This window comes from Galendromus occidentalis, unplaced genomic scaffold (genome assembly GCF_000255335.2).
Source record: "Galendromus occidentalis unplaced genomic scaffold, Mocc_1.1 scf7180000077524, whole genome shotgun sequence".
Taxonomy (NCBI): Eukaryota; Metazoa; Arthropoda; class Arachnida; order Mesostigmata; family Phytoseiidae; genus Galendromus; species Galendromus occidentalis.
The window spans coordinates 1,985,527-2,012,453 of NW_003805512.1; the positions used below are offsets into that span (position 1 = coordinate 1,985,527).

At 50.5% G+C, this 26,927-nt stretch overlaps 6 protein-coding genes across 6 annotated transcripts; 4 read left to right on the forward strand and 2 right to left on the reverse strand.

Moving 5' to 3' along the window:
- Positions 1 to 1,622: 1,622 nt before the first annotated feature.
- On the reverse strand, positions 1,623 to 9,376 carry LOC100904103 (uncharacterized). Its single transcript, XM_003747583.1, has 4 exons — positions 9,288 to 9,376; positions 2,827 to 3,000; positions 1,904 to 2,058; positions 1,623 to 1,768 (listed from the first exon to the last, which is right to left on the reverse strand). The coding sequence occupies exons 2-4, from the start codon at positions 2,982 to 2,984 to the stop codon at positions 1,668 to 1,670; spliced, it is 414 nt and encodes a 137-aa protein (XP_003747631.1). The 5' UTR covers positions 2,985 to 3,000; positions 9,288 to 9,376; the 3' UTR covers positions 1,623 to 1,667.
- LOC100905841 (beta-1,3-galactosyltransferase 1-like) lies at positions 4,826 to 6,183 on the forward strand. The gene has a single exon (XM_003747756.2). It carries the CDS (start codon positions 4,923 to 4,925, stop codon positions 5,796 to 5,798), a length of 876 nt encoding a protein of 291 aa, XP_003747804.2. The 5' UTR covers positions 4,826 to 4,922; the 3' UTR covers positions 5,799 to 6,183.
- Positions 9,377 to 13,829: 4,453 nt separating the features above from the next.
- Ndf (Nucleosome-destabilizing factor) lies at positions 13,830 to 17,012 on the forward strand. The gene is made up of 7 exons (XM_029112635.1): positions 13,830 to 13,850; positions 14,618 to 14,784; positions 14,875 to 15,277; positions 15,401 to 15,547; positions 15,665 to 15,845; positions 15,976 to 16,055; positions 16,188 to 17,012. The coding sequence occupies exons 1-7, from the start codon at positions 13,830 to 13,832 to the stop codon at positions 16,830 to 16,832; spliced, it is 1,644 nt and encodes a 547-aa protein (XP_028968468.1). The 3' UTR covers positions 16,833 to 17,012.
- A 1,025-nt stretch (positions 17,013 to 18,037) lies between these two features.
- LOC100903670 (uncharacterized) lies at positions 18,038 to 19,808 on the forward strand. The gene is made up of 8 exons (XM_003747580.2): positions 18,038 to 18,134; positions 18,249 to 18,394; positions 18,510 to 18,587; positions 18,677 to 18,770; positions 18,857 to 18,972; positions 19,067 to 19,257; positions 19,389 to 19,520; positions 19,659 to 19,808. Exons 1-8 carry the CDS (start codon positions 18,068 to 18,070, stop codon positions 19,732 to 19,734), a joined length of 900 nt encoding a protein of 299 aa, XP_003747628.1. The 5' UTR covers positions 18,038 to 18,067; the 3' UTR covers positions 19,735 to 19,808.
- Positions 19,809 to 20,655: 847 nt separating this feature from the next.
- LOC100904244 (eukaryotic initiation factor 4A-I) lies at positions 20,656 to 23,472 on the forward strand. Its single transcript, XM_003747584.1, has 10 exons — positions 20,656 to 20,784; positions 21,291 to 21,366; positions 21,572 to 21,734; positions 21,855 to 21,973; positions 22,073 to 22,165; positions 22,244 to 22,417; positions 22,588 to 22,808; positions 22,915 to 23,025; positions 23,132 to 23,251; positions 23,328 to 23,472. Coding segments are annotated over exons 1-10 (1,224 nt in total). The 5' UTR covers positions 20,656 to 20,782.
- A 1,343-nt stretch (positions 23,473 to 24,815) lies between these two features.
- On the reverse strand, positions 24,816 to 26,903 carry LOC100904385 (ribosome biogenesis protein WDR12 homolog). The gene is made up of 7 exons (XM_003747585.2): positions 26,499 to 26,903; positions 26,229 to 26,406; positions 25,948 to 26,143; positions 25,660 to 25,829; positions 25,366 to 25,572; positions 25,080 to 25,252; positions 24,816 to 24,998 (listed from the first exon to the last, which is right to left on the reverse strand). Exons 1-7 carry the CDS (start codon positions 26,742 to 26,744, stop codon positions 24,879 to 24,881), a joined length of 1,290 nt encoding a protein of 429 aa, XP_003747633.1. The 5' UTR covers positions 26,745 to 26,903; the 3' UTR covers positions 24,816 to 24,878.
- Positions 26,904 to 26,927: the final 24 nt, after the last annotated feature.

Below are 26,927 nucleotides of genomic sequence, written 5' to 3' on the forward strand. Positions count from 1 at the left end.
CGCCGAAATTTCCTGTTTCAAGTACGCTCCTGCAGTCAGTGTGGATGTAGAGCGGTCCTTCTCCCGCTACAAATCACTTCTCTCCGATCGACGGCACGGTCTGACGCCGGAAAATGCCAAGTTTCACATGATACCGATGTGCAATGTAACTCCAGTAGAATAAAGAGCTCCCATTTCGTTACGAAATCACACGTATCATGTTCTTGCTCCTCCTCGGTCTAGTTCGGAGTGCTTTTTCTTTCAAGTTTTATGTGCCTTCCTTGCCTATTTTGCCTATTTTTCATGCCTATTTCGCAGATTTTTAGTTCCTTTTGCCTGCCTATTTTGGAGTTTTTTAGTGCCTGAAAGTCCAGGCTCTAAATCATTAGAAATCCTCAATTTCGGACACTCTGATATTTCGACTTCCGAATGAGGAGAGATTATAGGTCTGATTGCAGTATCCTTTTTTTGCGTTTCCATCACCTCACGGCGAGGGATGAAACTCATCGGAGGGGATCCCCTTGTTGATGTGGTTGTCGGTCTCCGCTCTTGCGGATGGGATAGACATGGAACGTCCGTACTTCAGGATCTCTATAGATTATTAGTATTCGGGAGTAGTCGGAGCAAGATTCACGTTCTCGCAGGTGGATCGCTCATGATCTACCGATCTCCTAAGAATCGGAAATAAATTACGCCCGTTGCTGACTGCGTGTGAACAACTGAAATTTCGGAGGGGGGGATGATAACAACAGAAAGACATGCGACAGAAAACTGCGTTCCCAATTGGCATCATGTCGAGAGACCGAGTCGCGCGGAAAGGTAGATGCGGTACGGTTGATTTATTTTCTGCATTCTTCCTACGGAGCAGCGAGAATCAGCGCAAAGACTTACTACGATTCAGCCACGAAGCACCGCCACGATATCTAATCATTTCCAGAAGTGTTGCTCCCCCTCCCTCATCTGTCCTCGGATTTTTTTCAGTTGTTATACATGACCTAGTGAGCGTCAACACCGGGGTTCGAAGCATGATTGTGGAGCTCCTCTTGTCCCTCTGCTGCTACTACTGCTCGCTTTCCTTCTAGCACTCTCTGTCTCCCTCATTTTCATCATCGTCACCATTCTCGTCGGCATCATATAAAGCGGAATGTTTCAAGCTTGGAATATTCGGAGAAGTCGAGTCGGAAGCCCCTGTAGAGAAATCCAGTGAGGATCATCAACGATGTCAGCGAAAGCCAGGTCGGTGACGAGACACCCGGGTCCGATCAGGGAGATCCTTTACTCAGAGTGAAGTAATTCTGAAATTACCGAGGTGAGCCGTTTGATTCAATCGACCTTGCATTCCTCCTGTGTCTGATATTCCGATGCTCATCTGAGAGCGATGGAGCCGCTCAGACTCGAATGGTTCCTCGATTTCCGAATGGGGAATATCCCCCGCGCTTGATGCGGAGGGGCGACCGAAATCTCGCGCGGGCACTCACCTTCAAAATGGAGATCGATATGACTAGAACTAATAGCTGGGATCAACACGCGGATGGTTTCCACAAGCGATGTTCGGGAACGAGAAATGTTGATTTCAGGATGTGCTGTGCCGGAGTGCTGCCACCACATCCCGTCAATCAAAACGCTGGAGATCGCTACCGTCGGGAAACTATCCCCCTCCACGCCAATCAACGTCCACCGACAGCGGCTTATCGTCGACCGCTCTGGATGAGACGGTTCCGGAAAGCCTGGATTCGATTTCCATTTTGCTGATTCATGATGAAGTCAGGGAGATCCACACCCATCATCACTGGAAATCGTGAGAAAATCGGCAGGTTTCAAAGTGATGAATTCGCATGCCTCAACACAGTCTCAATAGAACTCCTCGAGGATTTCGGATGAGCGACGCCTCTCCGCCGGAAGATGTGGCTTGCGCGTAACTTACCTCCACGTTTGAGAAAGCTGAAGGGGTGATTGGAATAGTCAGATCTGACCATCCTCTGGACGAAAGGAAATCCTTTCGAAGCGGTCAGAGTTGACGGACGTGTCAAGAAGGAAACATAAGGTCGGAGCATTACCGACTCAGACGGGACGGCGTTCCTGATGTGAATATTCAGTTTCAGACAGAGGATTATCTCATTCGATGTCTCTAGAGGCTGGCGGGACTAATCCATGGATTGCCGATAACAATGTTTCGATGAAACCTCAAGTCTCGATTGACCCGGAGAATAGCTCCCAATTTATTGACATGGATGCTCTACATCTGAATGAATTTGCTCGAACAACTTCTAGGGCAGCTCGGCTATTCAAACTTCCAGCATACGAGGAAAGACCTAGTCTATCCCAACGGTATCGGACCGCTTGGAGAATCCGAATAGTTCGGCCACCATGAGATCTCGGAAGCAAGGGTAGGAGCCTCAGGAGGCAAGCCTTGAGAGAGCATAGACCTCGTCGCCGCAGGAATTATCCTGCGCAACACGCTTTCATGGAACAAATTCTGAGCGTGACGCCGGAAAATTTGAGGGGAATCGAGATGAATCAGCGTCCGCGTGTGGGTCTGTCTTATCTGTATCTCGAAGAAAACCGTGCATGATACATTATTTTTCGCACGTGGATTACGCTGTCGCCACTTTCGTGGATGACTCGGGAGCGAGATCGGAATCGATAGTCGATGATGCGCGATGCGTGATACATCGCGAGTTTCAATAAGCCTTCGCAGGAATCTATGCTCTGACTTTAGCGGCAGTAAACGCATCGAATTCAAACACGCGCTGTCGATCGATAGAAGCCGGGGAAACGTGCGAAGGAAATGCCCGAGGCTAAGACTTGGTATACCATGTGACGTCCGAGTGGCGGCCCATTACTAACCAGGACGGTTTGTCGTCCTGAACGTTGGAGCTGCCTTCCTCTGAACCGGGTGCGTCATCTGAACCCCGAGTCGCGCAGGTACGGTCCACCAACGAGAGGGACAAGATGGCGACTGAGCATAAAAGCGCCGTGAAACGAGAAACAGCCGCGGATCTCATCGCGAGTCTTGGTGTGCTGTAAGAGAAGAGAAGGAATTAGCCCCCTTTGGTAGCAAAGACCCTTGAAAACCTCAAATTAGGCGTATCCTCAATCTAATTAGGAATTCTTTCCGCAATTTTCCTCGCTATTATGCACGCGAAACTGCCCACGGCTAAGTTATATGAGTGATGCCATTTGCAGCTCGGTTACGGGAACTTAAATGAGAGGCACTCAGTGAGGAAAGCCACCCATCCAATTGAATTATATACCAGGGGAAACGACCGAGAAATCCGGTGCTGAGACAAGATACCTTGAAGGCTTACAACGTATAGCTCACGAAGCGAACACGCTCTCCATCTATAGTACGGCCCGATAAAAAGACACGACGCCCGCCGTCAGACGTTGGCCTTCAGCAATCAGAGGTTACATATCTATAGATTCGAGCATTCGCATTGCTTGCCTTGACGCACCACGACAGGGATTGAGTCCGCGAATGACGGTCGCCATCAGCTATCGATTCTCGAGTGGCGGGACACAGCCAATCAATCAATTATTATTCACCGCATCGGACGGCGGGAAACCGATGGGAGATGATAATATAATTAGTGCAGGTGGCGTTTTTGCGAAGGTATCCTATAGGAGAGAAATATGATCAGAGCACTGATCGCGAAATCTCGGGATACCCCGCAGATAGGCAGCGCTCGACATTTTTTCCGAGAGAGCTTCCTCTTCCGATTCTGCCCGAGGAGTTGGCGATTTCCAGCGAAGCCCGCAGGCCGAATGATTGAGACAATGGTTGTTGGCTTGTGCCATACCCCAAGCCTGCGCTTCTCCCTGCAGTTGTGGCAGATAAGCGCGGCAATGCGGAGAGGCAGGTTAATGGTGTGATCATTCGCCGCGAAGCAAAATGACTAACAACTCGTCGAATAGTTCCTCTCACTCAATCGTTCAACCGGTGCGGTGCAGGGATTCCGATTGGCGGCGAATGCCCATTGGAGCCGCGAGGGTGCCGATTTGGGTGAATTTCGATTATAGCGGTCAGAACGATATTTCCTATCAATTTAGTTGATCTCCCCCTCCAGGGGGAAAAGCGTCTTTCCGCTCGATTTGGTGATCGAAAGCATTCGGGCATCAAATATTCGAAGTCCAGCTCCAGTCGGACCTCTCCTCCCCGAGCACCTTGACGAGACCGAAGTTCTGTCCGAGCTTGCATAACCGGCGCGCAAGTTAGGTCGTGAACTTCTCCCGATCGCACTCCCAGTATGCCACGACTCCATAGGATTCCGAATAGGCATCGAGGTGCGAGGGAGTACAAGCTCCGAAACGCGCCCTGCGGCTGCCGACAACGAGAGCATTGTTTCTGAGGGCCTTATTGATCTCAACAGCATCTGGTGAGATCGCTTCTGCTTAACATATCTCAGCGATAAATATCTCGACAAAGCTGCCTTGGAGTACGGCTTGAATGGACTCTCCACCATTTCCTACGTTTCCAGGGCAATAAGAGAGAAACAAAAAAGCTTTCCTGGGAGAGAGGAATAGAGAGAGGCAATCGGAGGACTAAGCCTAGCGGCGCGACAATACTCGTCCGACTTAGACGTCGAGCCTAAATTTTCGAGGAGCCTTCCTTCGTGCATGGTTTGATCTCATCCAATCGATGATCTCGGAGTGCTTCGAGAAAACTCGGGGAATGCTGCGTGTGGGCAGCGGAGCCCGAGTTGACCTCCGAGAATCCCTGTCGAGAAGTATGTGACGATCCCCATTGCTGAACGTGACATTCCAACATGAAACGAACGATAGTGAAAAGATGGCTGACGAAGCACAAGATTCTCATCGGCGTGGTCTCTTCTGTCATGCTTTTCTGGTACTGCAACGAGGTTTTCGGAAACGAGGACATTGTCTCGTCCATCGGATCGACTCCGATACGTCGGGTCGGGATCGATCCGGATCACCATCGGTGGATGGACAATAGCACGAGATACAATTATAACTTCAGAATGCTGGTGGAACCGCGCCCGGTGACCTGTCCTTCTCATCTGTACGCAATCGTCCCGTCAGCACCAAAGAACATCGAGAGGCGGAGGGCGATCAGACGAACTTGGGCTAAGGATGTGCAGTCGAGAGGAAACTCACGACTTATCTTCTCCTTGGGGAAGTCGAATGACCGCAAACTCGACATCGATCTTAAATACGAGCAGGAGACGCATGAGGACGTGCTCGTTTTCGACTTCGAAGACTCCTACGAGAACGCGACGCTCAAAACCGTATTGAGCGTGGGATACGCTGCCAGGTGCCGACCGGCTTACTTTTTGAAAGCTGACGATGACACTTACGTGAACGTGGAACGCCTTCTCGCGAGCATCAAACTCATCGAGGGAGCCCTCAAGGAACCGTTCTTCGCAGGTCAGGTTCATTATCGAGCGAAGCCTCATCGGACCTTTTCGAAATGGACAGTGGACTACGTGGAATATCCAGAATATTCGTATCCTCCGTACATCAGTGGGAATCTATACGTGATTTCGGGATCCTTGCTACCCTCGGTGGCCGCTACCGCTATGCACACTCGACATCTCCATCTGGAGGACGTTTTCATGACTGGATTGGTAGCGACTAAGTTGATGGTACCGCGAGTTTCCATCGAGGGGATCTGGGATCTCAGGAGGGCGACAAGTCACAACTGTGCCTACGATCGATTCGTCTCGGGTCATTATATCGAGGCGTCGCTCATGGAACGAATACATGACGACCGACGGAATTTAGTCCAATCCTGCATATCGCTGTTCTTCCTCAGTTGGTGCAGGTGTGTCCCGAAAATCACCGAAATTTTCGTCGTTTGAAGAAGACGATCCAACGTGGAATTTGAGCCTCGCTACTTGTCGATGTCGCGTTACCGATATTCGACGGCTCACCCGCGCTCGTCGACTACTCAGGCTGTGTGGAGCTTCGCGCTCTAAGCAACCGCTCGGGGACCAGCAATGTGGACAGTTTACTGTGAATCATAGATATTTGAAATGACTGGTTGTGATTAAGGGTCTGTGGATACGCTCCGCCCTCTTTTTTCCCAGCGTGCGTCCACGCGAGCCCACTCACTCACTCTCTAGTGGCACATTTTTGTTCCCACGAACTACATACACTGTGATTCTCTTACGATCTCGTACGATGGTACAGCCGTAGAGTGTCCGGGACTTTCCTCCTAGCGAGCCGGAATAAACACTTCTGTATTATCAACTGCCCGGTTCGTTTTCTTTCTTCACGGAGGTATGGAGAAAGTAGATTTTCCATCGTCATCCTTCCAGTCCATTCGGAAACTCGACGCCGATCGTTTGGGGTAAGGTGGAAAATGAAACATATCTGCATTCTCCTCCTCCCCGGAAGAAGCGGTATCATTCACTGCTCGGATAATGAATCGGGAAAGAACTCCAGAATTCACTCTGGGTCTCATACAGTGCAGTCGCGAATAACGATTCATTGACACATCATACATATTCTTCTGGCCGAGCCGCGGGACTGTGAGATTGAAGCCGTATTACGTGGGTCGCGATACAAGGTCGCAATCATCATTCAATCTCCGAGCTATTTTTCGCCTCTGACAATTACAGCGAATAAGCAAAAAGGTTTCCTGTTGTGGCTCCGAGTAGGTTCTCAGATTACGGACTGAGTGAATCACTCAATCAGTCAGTCTGCTGCATCATTGAATTCATGCTCCTCGTGTTTTTACGCCCTCCTCACGAAAAATCTCCCATCAGCCAATGAAATTTTGGGCTCACTTTCCATCTTAGGGAGCGTTGGGCGGATTGCGCCGATTGGGAGCATCGGTGCAATGGTGGTGGAATCGCTCGGAGAGAGATTCCGTCGAAGGTTTGTAACAATTTAGCGCCGTTGACGTGGGAGGACCGGGAAATTCCTCGGTGTAACTATGGAGCGTCTGCGATGGCGACGCATTCCATCGAAAATCTCTAGCGCTGAGCAATTGTCTTCCGTACTACCTCAAGATGATGATGCACTACTCCGTCACGCCACGCACACGGAGTGAGTCGACGTCTGAAATGGGGATAGGATATTCGACTTCATCATGTGCTCCCTCCGCAGCCGATCGATAGACTGGTCAGAGAGCAGTCCAGATCGGACTGTCTCCTAGGGAAAAAAGCGTCGATTTCCCTCCCGTGCATTTGGACTTTTTGTTTCGGATACCTTCTATGAGATTGAATCGGCTCGGGCGGGACGAATTCGTAAATTCAAATCTTAGCTGTAAATTCCAGGGCTCCGAGCGGCGCATTCTCGTCGACGGGGGTCCCACGGAGCGAAAAAAAAGCGCTCTCCGAATATTGATGTTCCGTTTGGTCTGGCGCAGGAGACTAGGGGTCGAGAAGAGAACAAAGTTCTGTGGAGTCTCAAATTGTGATTTGGCGAAGTAGAAACGTCCGAAACTTCAAAACAAAGACACAACTGCAACTAAGACAATCGCTCGGCACGCTTCGGAGAAAGCTCCTCACAGCTGTAGCTTCTCGATTCAATTTCCTTTCCACTCCTCAAAAGTGGATGTGGGCGGGCCCTCTAATCGACGCTAGGAGAACGGTCAGCAACACCTTATGTTCTGTACAATGCTCGCGCATCACTTCGGCTTATCATCCACCTTGTTATTCGAGAGAAAGGCGCGCGTTCCTATTGATACGGAGTGTGTCCACTTGTAGGTGGTGTCGTAAAATTCGTTTGTCTTTTGTGACATTCTGATCACTATGAAGATAGTGTGCGTTCTCATCAATAAGATATAAGCGACAAGCGATGCGGAAAATAACAGGCGCCCTTATGATCACTTATTCATGGGAGAGACACTGGCGACGTTTGTCGACTGGAGCTCTCGGACAACGTTTCTCATGCAGGTTTACGGAATCCTCCTCCGTATCGCATTCCGCCTGAGCGGGTCAGCCTTTACGGAGGAAACCCGTCAATCGAGAAACACTTCGGGATTGACGAGCAAATCGTCAAGACTGCTTCGAGAATTCTCGCAATGAGGAATGCGATTCTATTCCAGAAATTCGGCGAGCTTCCTCTGTCCAACTGCGAGTATGCGAGGTATCACTCCAGACTCATATTGAGCGGGCAAACGACTTTTTCCCAGGCCTTGACGCCCACAAGGGGGAGGGGCGGCGGCGACCGGAGAGACGCTTCAGCTACCAGATGGTGAACTCGGAAAACTGACGGGGAGCTCATCCGGTTGCAGGCGGGCAATTATTATTGTACATGAGAAGAGAATGCGTCGAGTCCATCGTCCCTCCCGAATATCTCAATCGACCCACTCCGTTGAGAGATGTTCTGATTTTGATCGAAGTCTGTCGCGAAGTTGACCCGTGCGCGAAGTGCGACGCCTCAGTGGCGTCGACTGCCTGAGTTGATGGTGCTGGACATCGAGTCAGGAAGTGGTCTAATGACTTTCCCAATTCGGACTGTCTCATCAGCGACGCCACCAGACTATTTACGGCCATTTCCATCGCAGGTAGAGAGGGACGTGTATGCATTGATGACTAATGTGGGGAGACCCTGTGGCATAATAACCTTATTAACTACAACCCAAGCGTAGCTAAGCATGATTGCACATCGCCAGGGACAAACGAGCTCGGCGATGTCTGGACAGGGAAGGATCAATGCATTGTTCACATGATAGCGCTATCCAAGGCTGAAGTTGCGCGGGAAAAGTTCTCTGAGTCGGTCGGGCGACGGGCATCCCAGAGAGCCGAGTCTACCGACAGCATACATCGGGAGTACGGCTTGAGGCTCACGAAGATCCGTCCTGAGATCAGTTTTACTGGATTGCCGCTTCGGCCTATCCGAACCCAATGAATAGACTCCACATTTCAGAAGTCATCCTTAAATTGTGGCTGAAAGGCTATTTCCATCATTCCTCTTGAGCTGTCGACTATCGCAGGACTCCGCCCCCCCACTCTACGCGAGGCCATCATCAAGGTGTTCAGGGCCAGCTTCTGCATGAGATCGCGGTTCCACGCACAGCAGTTTCGATCAATGGTCGAAGACACTGCCGATTGAACTATGAATAATGAGAGAGTCGCAATCCAGAGTCTGGAACATACTCTTCTGACCCTTCGATTTTTTCGCAAGCGCTCCGAATCTCTCTTCCGACGGGGGGTTTCGCTAGGTCTGCTGTCAAAAACCGTTGGGAATTCAGGGGCCTCGGAGAGCTCTCTACTTCTATCAGATCTCTCTCAGCGTGACTCAGGAGCAATCACTCCTTTTTAGGGACTTGCAGCACGACGGTGCGCCGTGGACTTGTACGAGAAACAGTTGGATTTCGTGAAAAATTCTCAACTCACGTAGTGTGGAAGTGCAAGCGCCTGCGGTGGTTAGGCCCCGGGAATCACTTGATGTGCACGGATCCGGAGTTGTAGAGACGATAAGCACCAACGCGCAAAGCCTTCGTTTATTTATACGGCTCCTGGAAGGCGGGGTCTGAGCGCCCATTGGCTCTCGGACGCGCTCTTTAAAGGCCCCATTGGCCGTACACGTTAAAACGTCATCGTGGCCAACGCTCAGGACTTTGCAAACAGGTGGCGATGGGTGTGACGACTGTAGTTTCGGCATTTTATCACGCAGGTCCACGGTTCGCGAAAAATTGGGGATAGCATCGAGCGTAGAGAAATGGCTTCGACATATGGTTGCGACCGATTCGCTACAGAATCTAGCCCACGTGCGAAGTCGCCGTTTTTAGGGGATTTGTACAAGCCGCCGAAATCTCCCCCATTCGACGCGGCGTCACAGGAAACTCTCCCAAGGGACGAGAGGAACAAGGAGAAGCCATTTTATACATCCATTCATTGGATTCGTCAGGTGTTCCAAGCATACAGTACCGCACCCTAATTAATGTCAGACGCGGTCGTAATTCATTCTTCCCATCAAGATATTTTCGTCTAACGAGTCGTTCGGAGAATAGGAATGTATCAGCCACAGAATATGAACCGTTGCCGTGGCCAAATCGAATGAGGAACGGAACTCGACTCTCCGAGAGGTGAATCACGTCAAGAGATGCGCGGGGAAGGCTGCTCCACCGAATTTCCAAGATGCGTTCCTAACTTTGGGCCCCGGGAGCTCGCTTATTGCCGATTCGGATTATATTCACAAATTCATGGACGCTCAAACACGAGCTGGGATATCCGATCAATGACACGTCGAGGGAGTCTAGAGCCACTACCTGCAGACCGCCTGAGCATAGAAAGCTATCAAACTTACCGTCCGCTTCCGAAGGATTTCATCTTGTTTGCCCATTCAGCCGACAATCGAAGTGTCCGTGAGAGTAATAATTGTACGATGGGCACAATAAAAGACCGACTGGCTCGCGAAGCGATACGCCGAGCCTCCCGAATTTCAGTGCATCCTCGCAATACGACGGGCTCACCCGAAGCTTCTGATCCTGTGTGATTCGCGTGTCAGTCACTAAACGTTGTTCTACGACATTCGCAATTCTCAGGCGGATTCTGCCGGGTGGAAGTCAATCAGTGGCAGATTTACCCAGTAGGCTTAGTGGGCTATAGACTGGGGCGGCGGTTTTCGGGGGGCCGCGAAATCCTGGTTGGATCTTCCGTGATCCTCGACAACGCACTCAGTGAAATCATTCGAGATAGAGACGAGGACGTCGACTCTAATTCTCGATCAAAGGCGAGGAGGCGTCTCAAAAACGAACAGCGAGACATAATTTCAATTATTTTGAGATGGCATTTTTTTTCTTTCTCTGGGATTGACTGAATAAGTGGCGACGATTTCTATGTCTAAGGATCCTCAGGCTTTCCATGGGATAGGAAAGAAATCTTAAAAACTTGGAGCAGGCGCCGGGAAGAACCGGGATTCATTCCCAGATGGGTTGCATCAGGGCGGCGGTCCTGATTAAGCCTTGGGGCGGCAAATTCGTGAATCCGCCGCTGAATTTAATCCTCCAACAAGAGGAAACTCTCCGGATATCCTGGAGCCGCATGAGCAGTGTGGAAAACACAGGTAACACCACGGAGAGATATCCTCGCGATCCTTATTGATACCGAGTTCACCATATCCACAGGGCTGGAGGTACGCATACGTTCAGAAAGCCTGTAGGCTCCCTCTGGCACTCCCGAACAAAACAAGAGCCAATCTTCAGACAAATTGAATTCTATTTTCCTATGAAAACCGCTTTTCCGATGGATCGCATGAACAATCGAAGTTTAGCTTGATAGTTCTGTCGGGCTGTTCGGAGGCTCATCATAGAGACACGTTAAGCTCGGCGTCCGTCACGGATGCTCTGCTTAGTCATTTGAAGGAACAAAGCGAGTTCGACGAAGAAGCCGGGCTGAGCCGGAGAGACTCGGAGTCAGCGCGATAGCTCCCGTCCGACGCGATCTGTCGAACAACTCAAACGGCAGAAAACACGATCGAGGACTTAGGGAGACGGCTCGGAGCTGTTCACGGTGTCAACTCCAATTCTGAAGGAAGCCATTCCCCCGCGCGAACTACCGTGTGAGGGAATCATGATGTCAAAAACCCTGAATGGGGGGTTCTGCAAATAGAAGCAAGTCGGGACAGCTGAACGCGTCGAAGTCGTGTTTTCGACGAAGACTAGTTTGACGCCTCATTATTATGAGCCGCAAGGTGTCCCGAATTCCACTCCGACGGAACGATGACAGCGCCGAGACACTCTGATGTTTTGAGCACCGATCTCTCTACAAAATTGGCATTGGTTTTCGACTCGCAGCAAATCTCTGGAGGAAATCTGCTGAAAATAGGGTTGCCTCCTGTGGTCGAGGAAGCTCTGCGAGCCCACCGGACGTGGAAGTCTGCATGAGCATGGATATTTCCACACCTCGGGCTTTAGGAGGCCGGAACGGAACCGAAGACGAAGCCCTACTTGGTGGGAACGATTTCCCGCGGAGTCGCCGAATGAGATTAAACATTCACCCGGTCATCAGGGCACGTCGACTCTTGCAACATATGCACAAACTTTCCCGCTTGTCCAGTGATAGCTCCCTCACTAGCTTCCCCAACCTGAAGCGTCCGATGTTCGTATTCTCGGGATTAGATCGATTTGACTCCCACTGACTTATCTTTGTTCCACTGTGGAGCATGTCCGATCGAGAACACACTTCATTGCGCCTTCATCTTGGTAGTCGAAGAGCGGAGGAAGGAAGCTAGACCTCGAGCGCAGACGAACGAGTGGAAATAAAATTTCAGCGTCTTGTCAAGTCTTTTTCTGAAACTGGATAGAGACAAGTCCGAAGGCCCAACAAAACTGCATTCTGTATCGCGAATCCTAGTTCATCGCGGGAGGTCACAGAGCCGATTCGCCGAGATGGAGGAAGCCTCGCCGTCTACGGGACATGATCACGCGTGCGATCACTGAACGAAAATTTCGCTAGCGGGGAATAGAAATCGAATATCGGGCAAGAGATGGGAGCTATCTTCCTCGAGTCGCTCCCCACGTTCCACACAGCGCCTTCGGAAATCGAGCCTCTGCATCTGACAGGAAAGAGGAAAGTTCCTTATTCGACGAGTGATTCCTCTCTCCCCCTGATTCGAGATGAACCTTCCAGTGATCAGATGACTCCCAGAGACTCAAGCGAATGTTTCCTCTCGACCCGTAGGACCGCGGATATTCAGGGGATCCGGATGATGATCCGTTCGTCGATCACGTTTCACGATCAACGGCGCTCGCCTGGAACAGTGAAAATCTTCCCAAAAAGGTCTTTCTCTCCCTCGAACTCGGAGACCGGGATTGGGAGTCGAGGCTCGAGGCCAGGCAACCTTATACTTTGAGATCTCTCGGTGGAACCCAAAGAGCGGAAAGCCCCATTGCGCACGTCTCTCCAGAGGGGCCAGCCGCGGACTCGGAGGGCGTGGAGTCTTCGACATGCTCCATCCACTATCACGATTTCTCCGCGGGACTCTCCCAAGTTTCTCTCCCAGGAGGTCATCCAGTGGCGGATGACTAAAACAAAAGATCTCGAACCGGATTCGTATGCGACTCGTCCCTTCTGAGTGGCGACTCCAAGGAACGAGTCGTGATCCCTTCCCCGGTCTGCAGCCGAATCCCAGACAAGAACGCCATTCTTCCCCCAGCGTTGGTGATCAAGTCGGGTTTGCAGATCCTCCTCGCATCGACCGCGGAGAGCTGGTGAGTTCGTGAGAACGGGATCCAGAGAATACAAAACTAGAATCTCAGGGCATGGCCACGATGGGGGACGGGGACGGAGGACCAGAGCAAAAATTGCATCGAGGCGATTTGCCTGAGCGTGAAGAATCGCTCGAAAGTGCTAAGACTGAAGGCTTGATGGAAGGGGCTCGTCTCGAGAAACGAAGGAGCAGTTCCCATTGGGAAATTAGAGGACGATTCCCCACCTCGAGGACACAGTCAGCGACGGCCGTCAGAAAGACAGGGACATATCGTTGGAAGACGAGAAGAATCAAGGGGGCTAAGAAGGATAACAGCAATACATTCGAGTCTTTGAGACTGAGTGAGTACCCTTTAGAATGAGTTAGAGCTTCCTTGATCGCAGAAGGAATCGCACCGTTCGGATCGAGTCGTAGGCAGAGATCATAAGCAATCCTCGATCTTATTAGGACAGACCCCGTTCTCGTCTACTTGTGGGGCAAGCTTTCACATTTGACCGAAAGTTTCCCATACGCTCCCTACATCAGAGAAGCCGCCTTACAGGCGAATTCGAACCCTCTTCCGGAGTCTGCAGAAACTCCTCCCACCATCTGCCATGCCGCGGTAGCGCGCGAAAGAAAGGGAAGCTCTCGAACTCTCAGATCTGTGGCAGCTTTGTGGTGCCTGCTCGTATCAACGCGGCATAAGTCGTCCCTATGCCAATGTGTTTGCGCTCCAAAACGGCAAAATGGCGTCAGAATCGAGAGCGGTGAGTAAAAATTTCTTCCTTTTCGACTATAAATTCTTGTTTTCCCTTAAGCAGAGTCTTACTCAAGCCCGGGAATGGGATGAGGAGCAGGCTATCCTCTGTCGTGGGCTCGATCAGAGGACATCTACCGATAGAGCGCTCTTGGCGTCCGTAAACCGGTCTATGGCGGTGTCAGTTTCAAAATCTAAACATATCACCTCAAGGAGCTCGAACGGTTCCGTCTCTTCCGATTTCTACAGCCTTCCCGACGTATCTCCGGTGATCATTCTCTCCGGAGCCGGGGCATTACATCCCTGCGAATACTTCCTTGACCGCTTTCTTATCAGAAATCTCACACTCTTTGCTCCGTCGACGAAGTAAGACGACCGGCGTGCTTCACGACTTTGCCCCTGACGGAGCCTTGGGAAAGTTTGATCGAGCTCCCTCATCCCCTCAGAATTGTATCTCCTAATGGTAGTAATGCGGGCGGTTTCGGTGTCCGAATATTCCTTTCCATTGAATTTTGCTATTCCGCTTGAAAATTGATACGGCCCCTCGACGAACGGTTCTCTTCATGCCAACGACCAAAACTCGTGGCGTCTCCGGATATTCGCGATCGAGAACGAGGACTTCGGATGTAAACTTCCGATTGACTTCGAAGTGAAATTATTCCAAACCTAATGGAGTCTGTCGGATGAATCGCTCTTCCGGACGAGCGCCGGTTGGCTTGTTGCAGCTTTGAATTGACTACCATCGTACCTTCCTTTTCCCCACAGACGAACTTGCAGATCGGCGAGCCGGTATGGGCCCGCATGAAGGGCTACAAACCTTGGCCGGGGAAGATTGCCGCCCCGACAAAGGGACTGAAAGACCCTCCCAAGACGAAAAAACATTTTTGCGTCTTCTTCTTCGGGACTTTCAACTACTCATGGATACCGGAGGACTGTATAAGCCAGTGAGTCCCGCATGCCCGCTCCTCGCCGTCGTCGATATCAGATTGCTCTCTCTTGGGAACTTCAATTTCAATCCGAGGCTTCTTCCACAGGTATGGCGTCAAAGCAGAAGAAGACGAAAAACTCGTCAAGACTGGACCGAAAGGCGTGAAGTTCAAGGAGGCTGTCGATCAGATCGCCTCGTATTTCGCCGACTGGAGCGACGCAGGGAAAAGTGACATCCGACTTCCTGAAGAATCGCCTGCTGACGGCGAGGAGAAAGACGACGATAGCAAGGACGACGGATCCTCGGTGGTTGGGTCCGAAGAGCTCAATACAAGCGAGACGAAAGAACCCAAAAAGAGGAAGTCGGGTTCGTCCACGGGACCCGCTCTGAAAATCACACCGGCCAAGCGCGGTAGACCCTCTAAGAGGGAGTCAATCGATGACGAGATCGCAGAAATCGTCGAAAGAACCAATGAAATAAAGGAGAAGGAGCAACAGGAAAACCTCAGGGTGAGTCACGGAATATACAAATTGTTCCTCAACAGATGTTGTTCGTCGGAGGAAGGCAGAGCCGCTCGTATATGATCTCCCGAGGGGGTTTCATTGAAATGATTTCCGACTTCTCATTTATAGGTGCCTCCGGTGATTTTGAAGAAACGGAAGAGCGAGAACGGTTCCATTCTTAAATCTCCCGCTCCCGTTATCGTCCCGAAGGCGCCACCGAATAAACCCACAGAATATGTCCCCCGGCCTCCGACTCCGCCTCTCGATGTCAATGAGGTATGCATATAAGGTCGAGCACAAGGCTCATGGATATGTGTATCTTTCTTTGATGGTCGATTGGTCTATATTCGGATTCACCGAGGCTTCACGGAGATCTTCTCTCTCTGTAAACAGGTCAGCGACGTGTTGAAGTCGAAGAAAGTGGCTGCGAGCCAATTGAAAATCGGTGTTCTCGGACTCGGCAACATCGGACAGGGTGTTGTCAAGAATCTGTTGAAGAGCGGTCACTCGGTCATGGTCTACAATAGGACTTACAGCAAGACGAAAGAATTCGTCAAAGCTGGAGCGAGTAAAGGTAATCTCTCGAGACTCGGGAGGTGGCGTTCCCGATCGGATTTCGATAAGAAATTTTCATTCGAAGATCCTCGTGACTCTCGGCTCATGATCTACTGCACGATACTCAAATGTTCTGCTCCTCCTCTCAGCGACCACGCCCTCGGACGTCGTCCAAGCCTGTGACATTGTGTTCTGTTGCGTCGCCACTCCTGAAGCGTCTAAAGAAGTTGTAAGTATCCATCTCGTGTTCGAAGTCGCCCCGTCGATCCTCTACTGAGTGGGAAGAGTTCCCGAGAGCGAATCGTTGTCCGATGTGATTCTTACCGATTATACCTCTCATCCAGGATTTGTTCTTCCGCAGGTATTTGGGCAGTGGGGAGTCCTAATGGGAATGAAGCAAGGCAAGGGTTACGTCGAGATGAGCACGATCGATCCTGACACGTCGAGAGATATCAACGACGCGATCACTCAGAAAGGAGGGAGATATCTAGAAGCGCCCGTGTGTGGTTCACGTTCTCTAGCGGACAAGGGCGAATTAGTTATAAACGCTTGTGGGGAAAAATCCCTATTCGACCAATGCGAGTCGGCTTTCACATCCTTCGGTCGACTCTGCATGTATCTTGGCGAAAATGTTGGCAACGCTTCGAAGATGAATTTGTTTATGTCGATGCTGTCCGGCTCGATGACGGTGGCGCTCGCCGAAGCGATGGCGTTGGTTGACGCCTCCGAAATGTCTCACAAAGACTTCGTTGATGCTCTTGAGGCCACGAATATGGCGAGTCCGTTCGTCCTGGAGAAATGCAAAACGATCATCGATGGCAAGTACGCACTCGAGACGCCTCTGAGTCACGCCCAGAAAGACCTGTGGTTGGCATTGCAGGTAGCTCGTCAGAGCGAGGTGCCTCTGTCCGTAACACCCGCAGCTAATAGTTCGTTTGAAAACGCCCGTCGTCACGGCTACGCCGATCACGACGCAGCGGCCGTGTACGTTAAAATCCGTAAATAGTCCGCGAGAGCAGGTTTTACATCAACGGCGATGGTTTGATACCGTGGAAGTGCTTGGGCACCTGATCGACAATATGTTTCTATAAATACGAGCTGACATGCGTGGAATCGGATCGGATTCACGCACGTTCGGAGCTCGGATGAGCGCGGTGTAATCACGATATGATTAATCATCATCATGTAAAATAATTGGTGTATAATACTGAGCATGATTAAGAACCATTGCCATGAAAAATAATAAAATCGTTGCATAAAGTTGATTTGAACAGCAATGCGAAAAACCCACAACGAGCCGGAGCAGTCCTCGAAATGAGCTACTTGGAATCGAAACAAGGATACTGCGCAGTACCCGAGCGAACGACGCGCGATGGCGGAAACAATGATTGGCGTTCGGAAAAGGGATCAAACGGATTGATCGTGGTGAAAGACGCTGGATAATGAAAAGCCAGTCGAGGGTATCTGAATTCTAGCCCAATGAAATCCTTCCCCGAACCTCCGGAGTCAGTTTCAGTTTGCACAAATCCAATGTTCACTGTTTCCGCGCGAAACTCTCACGAGGCTGCTCATCATGATTAAGCCTGGAATACCATAGTGAGCCCGCGAGCCTTTGAAGTCCTCTCCTGAGTGACTTCAATCGGTGCAGGAGAGAACATCCCTAGATCATTTTTATCGAATCAATGGTACTCGCTGTTCTTAAAGGGACTATGACGAATAACAGGACAACTTGACGTTCCGCGTCCGTAAACTCCAAACACGGCTTCTCCCCGAAGAGTTGGCTAAGATTAGGAACTCGAGATAACTGTTGTACCGGAGAACTCAGGACGGAAAATAAAGAAAAATTCATTGAAAACGAGACTGAACTCTAGCAGAGGGACACCATGGTCTACGTTACAGAGGTTTTCAATGAATAGCCCATGCCTGAACGGAAAACGTCGTCGAGTCCTACGCCGAAAATCGGCGACACCTTCGACCTTATATGGTAGACATGAGGAAGGAGTGCGACTTCCGCGTCGAGCGAATCGATAAGAGGGCTGGAAACGCGACGAGAACGAGTTATGAGTGGGGCACACGAATTCCAGTCTCGATGCTGTGAAAAATTATCTCTGTTTCCAGAAAGGAGAGGTGATACGGATGAAACAAGACCTACTCACACTTTCCATTTGTTCGAGAGAAAATGAACGCGTCCTCAATATGCCCAAGAGTCTGGCTTCGGAGCCACAGTCAGCCGCAATCGAGATGGCCCGGAGGAGACTAATAATCGCGCTGGTGATACTCGCCCTATCAATTCAGGACTTCGCCGGAGGTATAGTTCCCAGTCGCTCGGTGGCCCTTTAGAGCTGAATCTCCTCGTTTCTTTATTTTGTCTCCATACATTCGGCGCAGATGAGCAGGCTGAAACCGGTACTTCGTTCTGCAGCCGTTGATACAGACCTGATTGATTTATACGCGGCGCACAATTTGCCGTACAGCTGCTTGCCTTACATCACGAAGTCTCCGATTCCTGCTTGCGATTGTGTGTCATGCACCAGAGATCTTCCGAGCTTCAAGGACCGGATGTGCAAGGTTGGTCCTGTCCGATCTGAAACCAGTGGGTCTAATCGAGCGAAGCCTCGTTTCCGCGAGATATAACCCAGCGTTGTTGCCTCTCGAAGTAAACGATGAGGGCTTCTACCCGCAGTTCTTCGAGGAAGCGCGAACAAAGGGGAAAGCGGACGCCCTCAACCAGGATTTGGTGAATGTTTGTACATCAATCAAGGTTCGTGACTCATGCGACGCTTAGGAAGTCGCAATTATCCTTTGAGATCCACAACCGGCGACTCGAGGGAGTTTTATTTGTCCGAGCAGGTCTGCAATAATATTCCGAATCGATGTTGCGACCCGAAGTCCGCGGAGCCGAAGGTGGGCAAGGGCTGCCCCTTGTGTCTTCCGAGCCTGAAGTGTGGGTATCCTCATCGAAGACAATGAGTTTTCCGCTGCTCTGGCTAGGCATAATCTATTTTACTCTAAGTGAGAAATTGATTCTAGCCGAGTTGGGCAAGAAGGGGCATAACTCAGTTTGCCTCCTGGCTGAATACGAAGCGACAAAACCTCCTGCCGCTAATAGCACCGGATGGAAAGACACCTTCGAAGTGTTTTCGAAGGTACATTCCTCTCTTGGTTTACCGACTTTCCTCGACAAGAACGGAACTCAATCGAAGAGAACCCCAGTGAAGATAAAGGAATCATTCTTTTCAGGCCATGACCGATGTTGGCCTCAGCAACCGATGCTCCTCGTATGCTTTGTACAAGACAGCAAAACTTTGCGACTGTGAGGACTGTCTTCAGAATGAGAATGATCTCCGGGGGAAACTCTGCAAACTGGGAGAAAAAATCCGAGCCGATGAGAAGATCAGGCGTCGCGGTTTCATGCGCAATGCCTACTTCCAGTGAGTATATCTGGGTAGATCCCAGTCGGAGGAGAGCATCGCCTCGGCAGATCCCAGTCGGAGGAGAGCATCGCCTCGGCAGCAATCTCACTCTCAGTCAGACCCAGAAAACTGAGGAGCTCCAACTTCAGGAAATTCTGTGACCTGAAAGCGTGTCCGACGATCCCGAATAAATGTTGCGCCAATCCATCCAGTCGGGATGAAGAAAATCCCGTCGATCGGCAAGGTTGTCCGACATGCATCCCTACCACAGCGGTATTTGGGTGAGCTGAGTGTTGGAGAATCGAGTTCTGATCGCTTCCATTCCTGAAAAGAAGTTCTCTTCGGAAGTGATCTCACGATGAAAATCTCAGTCAAGATGCAATTCTTCCGAAAAAAATAATCGATCTTCAATTCGACAGGTTCGGACCGAGATGCCACGCAGCGATTTCGAAACTACCTCAGCCGTCGAAACTCAAAGTATTCCAGCTGCCCTGAGCGATGCCGTTCCGGAAATGATTTCGGGTCAAGGAGACGAAGCTGCCGAACAATTCTGGAATAAAAATTTCTCTGAGAAGATGAAGTCATTCTAGCTATGATTTATGATCCGCGGAAAGCGTATACCCTTGATCGCCTTTGATTCGACCTGCGACCTGTCCTGAGGGCGGCTCCGAGACCGCGACTTCCGAAGCTCACCTGCATAGCAATCGGACTGGTACTCGGGAACACGATGCTCTGTCGCTCGGAGAGCTCGAGAATTGAATTTCCCCGTCGGAGCTTCGCTGACGGGATAACATCAGCAGAGAACAAGCGTCTGTCGGAAAGTTCCCTGACGACACTCGAAAACCGTGCACTCACGACAGAAATGGAGCGAACCTCAGTCGTCTAGAATTCTAGAGAGTCTGCGGGGAGGAAATTCCTGCACCTCTATAACCGTCCCAAATCTCCGACGTTGCTGAAAGAGGTACGGCTGACGAGTCTGATCCCTCCACATACGGGCTATTCCAGCCTTGAGCTTGATCACGTATCCCGAACGTCTCCGAGCAGGATAAGGCGGTTCTTCGGAACAGCGAGCCTGTCGGCGTACGCGAGCGACGGTATCCGAGCTCTTAGGGATCGTCTATTGCCGGAGAGAGGACAGTGCCTCGGAATATGAATAGGTACTCCCATAATGAAAGTCTGACAAAAGTTCTCGCATCTCCAGCTTCCTCGACGGCTGGATACGCGAGAGATTCTCGATGCAAAAAAGAGTTTGCTCACGAGAAGGGCTTATCGCGGATTTTGATAGGAGACTCGGCGATCCGGGATCCATACGAGATCGCGCGGCTATTGCACGACAGCGGCGCTGCGGTCGTCTTGCCGATCTAGCAGAGGGGAACAGCCATCCGCCATATTGCGGTCAGATGACTTTTACCTCTCGCGTCTCGCGAGTCCAAAAGGGATCATCCGCGCTCTGTGAATACTCTTCACAGAGAACCTCTGCGAGAGGACGGCCTGCGGGGAGCCAGCGTTTCGTTGAGTGATTCCACGGGCGTCGACCGTCGGAATGTGAGTATTGACTCTTCGAGAGTTGAGGTCGACTACTCCGGGCGGGAGCGTGAGAGGGTTGCGGTAGAGTCAGTGGAGACACTCCGTTCATTGCGGCCGGTAGCGCCGCGCCGTTGACAGCCCATGTCAAAACCTGACCGCGGAAAGTTACTATTCCGGAGGAGGACCTGATCTAGACGGGGTCCTCTGCGGGGGAAACCAAGAGAGAAGCCCCGGCAGAGTCAGTCTAGCTCAGCAAACGCCTAATCAGCCCGAGATGATGCCGAAAATTCATTCCCGAAGAGTTTCCGATGGCCCCCGCGTTCTGAACGCTAGCGATCCGACCCGGCCTTATAAATATATGATGCGCATGCGGCTTTTTTCGAGAATTCAATAATCTCGGGGAAGAGATTCGCTGACCCGGGGAAGAATCCCGGGAGGACCTGCGGAAATGAATGAAATATACAGTTTGTGATACGAGACGTTGCTCGCCGCCGCAAAGAAAAAAAAATTGTCTTCCCCCCCAGGTCCGCAACAGACTGGGATGCAGAACCTGTCGAACGGGAAAATGTCGCCGCCTTAGAGATAGAGGGCGTTATCGAGGTATGGATTCTCAAATGATGGACATAGACGTGATAACGTAATAATTGACGTAAGCCGAATTTCGGAAGTCTGATTTCCTCGCAAGTTCGGAGATGGAGGAAGCTCTCTTCATGGGTTTCCCTTGGACCAACCGAGATTGACGGCGATTCCATTCTGCGTCATCTTGACATGCTACATACATTGGAGCTGATAATTATGTTCGCAGAGCAATTACGATGAGGTTGTCGACTCATTCGATGACATGTCGCTCCGTGAGGAACTCTTGCGAGGCATATACGCCTACGGTTTCGAGAGGCCGTCCGCAATCCAGCAGAGAGCTATCCTTCCTTGTGTGAAAGGTCATGATGTTATTGCACAAGCGCAATCGGGTACGTCGGCAAAGACGGGAACCATATTTTAGACCCGTCGGTGATATACGAACCATGCCGTTCCCGACATACGTGCGTACACATACGGATGCAACGTTCATCCATGCTATCTTTTCACAGGAACTGGGAAAACGGCGACGTTCTCCATTTCGATACTACAACAGATTGACGTATCTGATCCTGCCTGTCAAGCTCTGATCCTTGCACCGACTCGGGAACTCGCGCAGCAGATCCAAAAGGTGAGAGAGTTTTGAGATCTCGGAAGAGATCGTCACTTCATGGACTCTTCAATTCTGGCACACTTGGACCGGGGAGTGACTCGAACTATCCATTTCCAGGTCGTCATAGCTCTCGGTGATTACATGAACGCGAACTGCCATGCGTGCATCGGTGGCACTAATGTGAGGGAAGATATGCGGAAGCTCGAAACGGTAATGCTCGTGTCTCGGCTGGATCCATGAGCTGAATTGCCTTGTGGCCGATGCATTAACCGCTTCTCTCATATGCAGGGCGTCCACGTGGTTGTTGGAACCCCGGGTCGAGTGTTCGACATGGTACAAAGAAACTCTCTCAGACCAGACAAAATCAAGATCTTTGTGCTCGATGAGGCCGATGAAATGCTGTCTCGAGGTTTCAAAGATCAGATTCATGATGTGTTTCGTCTGTTGCCGCACAACATCCAGGTGAGTCCTCGCGAGTTGTGCCTCAGCTCTCCCCCAACTCTGACAGATCTCCCTTCGCTAGTTCCTCGAGTCAGAACAACTTCATTCAGTCACGCCTGATGGGGCTTGACATTCGACGCAGAAGCGATGACGAACAGAAGCGTCTGACTTTCCGCATGCAAAACTCACAGGTGATTTTGTTGTCCGCTACAATGCCGCAAGATGTACTAGAAGTGACCAAATGTTTCATGCGCGACCCGATCCGTATCCTCGTCAAGAAAGAAGAACTCACTCTGGAGGGAATAAAACAGTTTTACGTGAACGTGACCAAAGAAGAATGGAAGTTTGACACTCTAACCGACCTCTATGAGACTCTGACAATCACTCAGGCCGTGATTTTCTGCAATACAAGGTTTGGGATTGATCCGGATAATCGTATTCATTGAACGGAGGAATCTGTGAATGAAGCCCCATCCACCGAACTTCTGTATGACGTCTCGGATCTCGAATAACTGCAGGAGGAAGGTCGACTGGTTGACACAGCGAATGACCGAGAGAGATTTCACCGTGAGCGCCCTGCACGGAGACATGACTCAGCAAGAGAGAGACGTCATCATGAGAGCCTTCAGGTACATATTGGCTTATCTCGGGATCACCCCGGACCTCAGAGTCAAAGAATCAAGACCAGAGATCGGGAAATCAATCCCTGTACTAATCGCGGATATTTTGTCACAGATCGGGCTCATCCCGAGTGCTCATCACAACCGATCTGCTCGCGCGTGGAATCGACGTTCAACAAGTTTCACTAGTCATCAACTTCGATGTGCCCACTAACAGGGAGAATTATATTCACAGGTAGGGAGACCAACCAGTAAGAACGCATGAAATTTTGCTCGGATCATACTGATACAAATTTCTGATTTCCCCCCAGGATCGGTCGCGGTGGTCGCTTCGGACGAAAAGGCGTCGCAATAAACTTCATCTCCGATGAAGACAAACGTACGCTCAAGGATATTGAGCAGTTCTATAACACTGATATCGAGGAGATGCCAATGAACGTTGCCGATCTGATCTAGATGATCTTAAGGCCGGAGAGTCGACGGAGCGTGATTGCGAGCGGAACCCGAACTAGAGAAACCTCGGCAATATCCGTTCGACTCCATATGCATCAGGAGGAGCGACTCTAGAAGAGCCGATGAGAATTTTTAGAAGGATGTTGTAAGAGCACATTGTGTCATTGTCTCAAATCCATCTCTCGATGCCGGTTCCCATAGATGGCTCGGATTTTCACAGAGCGATCAGTCGAACCGGCTGGCGAGCAAGCTTGCAGTTTGGATCTGCATCATTCCACTTACAGCAAGAGCTAGCACTCCCGAGCCGGCTATACCCGATTTACAAATCTTACGAAACTGTATTACGTGCCTCTCGAATGTCTCGATCTCATTCTACTTGTTGTTTTGATCTCATTTTACTTCCTACATACCTCAGCTTTGTTTAATATATTTATTTATTATTTATCTGAGTCGTTCCGGAAAGAGTCTGTTCGGGTGTTCTGATTGAGAGACCTTCCCTATCTTGTTTTCGAAAAATAAAGGAACGAGTCTTTCGATTTCGCTTATTCTCCACTTGGAACGTGTGGATCTTTTCCGATCGGATGCTTGGATCAATGTAGCTATTGTGGTCGTCGTAGAGACTCTTGCCACCCATTCGGCTCACCGCGAAGAGTCTTGGCGGCCTCGGATGCGGAAGCCAGGCACGACAGGCCATTCGGTGATTTGGATGGTATCGGCTTGAATGATATTCTGGCATCTTTCCCAAGACGTTCCAGCACAGTTTGCCTTCAGAGCCGATATCGTCGCCTCGATCACGAGGAAGCATAGCAGGATACGCGCGCCATAAACTCGTAGGAAAGTTATTCCGGAGACTTCTCTCCCAAAGAATATTGCTCAATGTAACCCCCACGCCCGATCCGATTGAATCCTTGTCCCGTCCACCAGGAGCATATTATACCAATGAGGTGTCGGCCGGAACGATTGATAAATCACCTAGGGCTTCTTTTGAGTTCTGCAATGCGAAACATGTATTTTTCGTACCCAGAACCCTCCGAGCCGTATCTTGAAAAGAGATGGATGACTCAAGTATTCTTCAATGAACATTTGTAGGAGATGAGCTAAATAAAATAGAACGAAATTGGGTTCCCGTGCTTATCGCTTCTGATAATGTTTCCCATCCTGAGTGCTTCGCGCGTCGACCGCAAGGGAGCACGTTGCGAGACCGTGAGTGGTCCCCGAGGGCGGGGTCGTGAAGGTCTCAGCATACAGATTTCTTATACTCTGCTCCGAGTCACCGACTTCCATGAACTCCAATATTGAACCCCCCTTTCGGGAAATCGATACCTAACACATGCTCAGAGATTCACAGAATGGGCTGCTGAATTTATTCGATGAATTCCCCATCTGAATATATCTCCCAGGTAGAATTTTCAAGAGCTTCCAAGCGGCTTCGATTTTGACGTAGGGTTCGCATGCCGGAAAATCTTCAGCTTGTTGTCAGCTGCTCCGCTCACCATGAGCTCTTCCAAACTCCAGTCACAACAGAGAATCTGCAAGAAACCATTGAAATACGACATTCTGATAAGGCAGGGGTGAAATCACAGCATTCGGACGCCCCAGTGACTACTTACTTTGTCCTCGTGCCCCTCCATATCGTAGAGAGGAGCTTTCGCCGATCTGAGATCCCAGAGTTTGAGAATATTGTCGTAGGATGCGGAAATGAATTGATTTTCAATAGACGGACTCCAACAGACGGAGCTGACCCAACCGGTATGAGATGTGAAGTTGGATTTGACGACTGATCCTGCAACAGACAGAGTGTTACCTTCGCCTTACAGTCGGTCGTGATGGAGCTCTGGTTGCCCATTATCGATCGATTTTTGCGAGGGATTCCGAATCCTTCTGAAGCCTAAATACCTTCTTTCGATCTCGTATCCCACAGTCTAACGTGTCTGTCGGCATTGGCTGACAACACCAAGTTATTGAGCGCAGAGTAGGAGAGATCCAGGAATGGCTTCGATCCCAAAAGATTATTCGTGAACCCGCCCACAGCGATGTCCCAGACTTTCATGGTACAGTCCATCGCGCAGGTGATCATCTCTGATGGAGTGGTGAATCTGAGACCTGAAATAATTGTGGAGAGACGGTGACTTATATGACATTAATTGTTCGATCGAGACGCTGCGGATCCATGAGAGCTGGCGAACTTACCCGTGACTGCCTCTGTGTGATTCGCGAGACTCACTAGAGGCGTTCTGGTGAGGAGACGCTGCTCGAGTTTGCTTTTCTTAGGCTCTGAATCCTTTTTGAGGTCGAGCTCTGTTGCCTCTGTTGACGTCGACCAAATCTTCACCACGTTATCGAAACCCGCCGTGGCGAACCTACGGGAGAAAAACTCGAATTTCGCAAGCGGCCTCATCTGCCCTGGGCTCCGTGGACTAGCCGATCGGCGCAGGCACAAGGCGGAATAAATGTCCAGTCATTCACTTCGATGCTCACCTGTTATTGCTGAGATCGACGTCGACGCAATCGACGCTTCTCTGGTGACCCTTACAGGTTATCACAGACTCTATCTGGTTTTTCTGATGATCCCACAGCCATAACTTCGCCGTTTCGTCGTGAGACGTGGACACGAAGGAGGCATACCTCTCGTCCGAATGCACCCATCGGACCGCCTTCACCGGCCCCGCATGCCCTGTGAACGAAAATGTGGAATCGCAGTACAAACGCGCGCTTTTTGCTTGGCCAATGTTTTCTAGGAATACAAAAAGTCCACTGACCTGACAGTGAGATGAGCTTTTTCCCGCTGACAGACCATACGGTCACAGAAGAATCATAGCTACCGCTAAGGATTAATTGCCGAGATCCAACCGTAGCGCAATGGATTCCAGAGACCCAATCTTCGTGAAGCAAACTGTCGACGGGCTCGGGACTGGGACATTTCTCGATGTATTCGATCTGGTGGAGCGAACCGAGGCTCGTGAATGACTCTACAGGGGAAATTATCCGGTTACCCTGTACCCGCCATCGACATTAAAGACCCCACTTACCTCAACAAGGGTCTCAGCGCTGATTTCGTGTTCTTGCAGATGCTCACGAAGCGTGCTGTGAACGATATTGTCCCGTATGAGAAAGCCGAAATCCACCGAGGTATCCCCCTGACGGCCCAGGAGTTCATTGATCAGCAGGCTGAGCTGTTCCGGCGTGACGTCAAGCTCCAGAGAAACCGGGTCCTCTGGAAGTGAGAACTCTTCTTCTTTCGTGAAGAATCTCGCCTGCAAAGAGTCCGACTCCATGGCGCCTTCTACTCGATCACGAACTCCTCAATAGTAATGCGACTGTATGCAGAAGGGACTGTCGTGAAGCACTTAATCGAAGCCCTCCTCACTGCGCTTTCTCATCGAATATCACGCAGGTGATGATGGAGCGGCGACCGCGTGTATTTGTTTTGAATCTACAATGCTGATGATTCCTGGCTA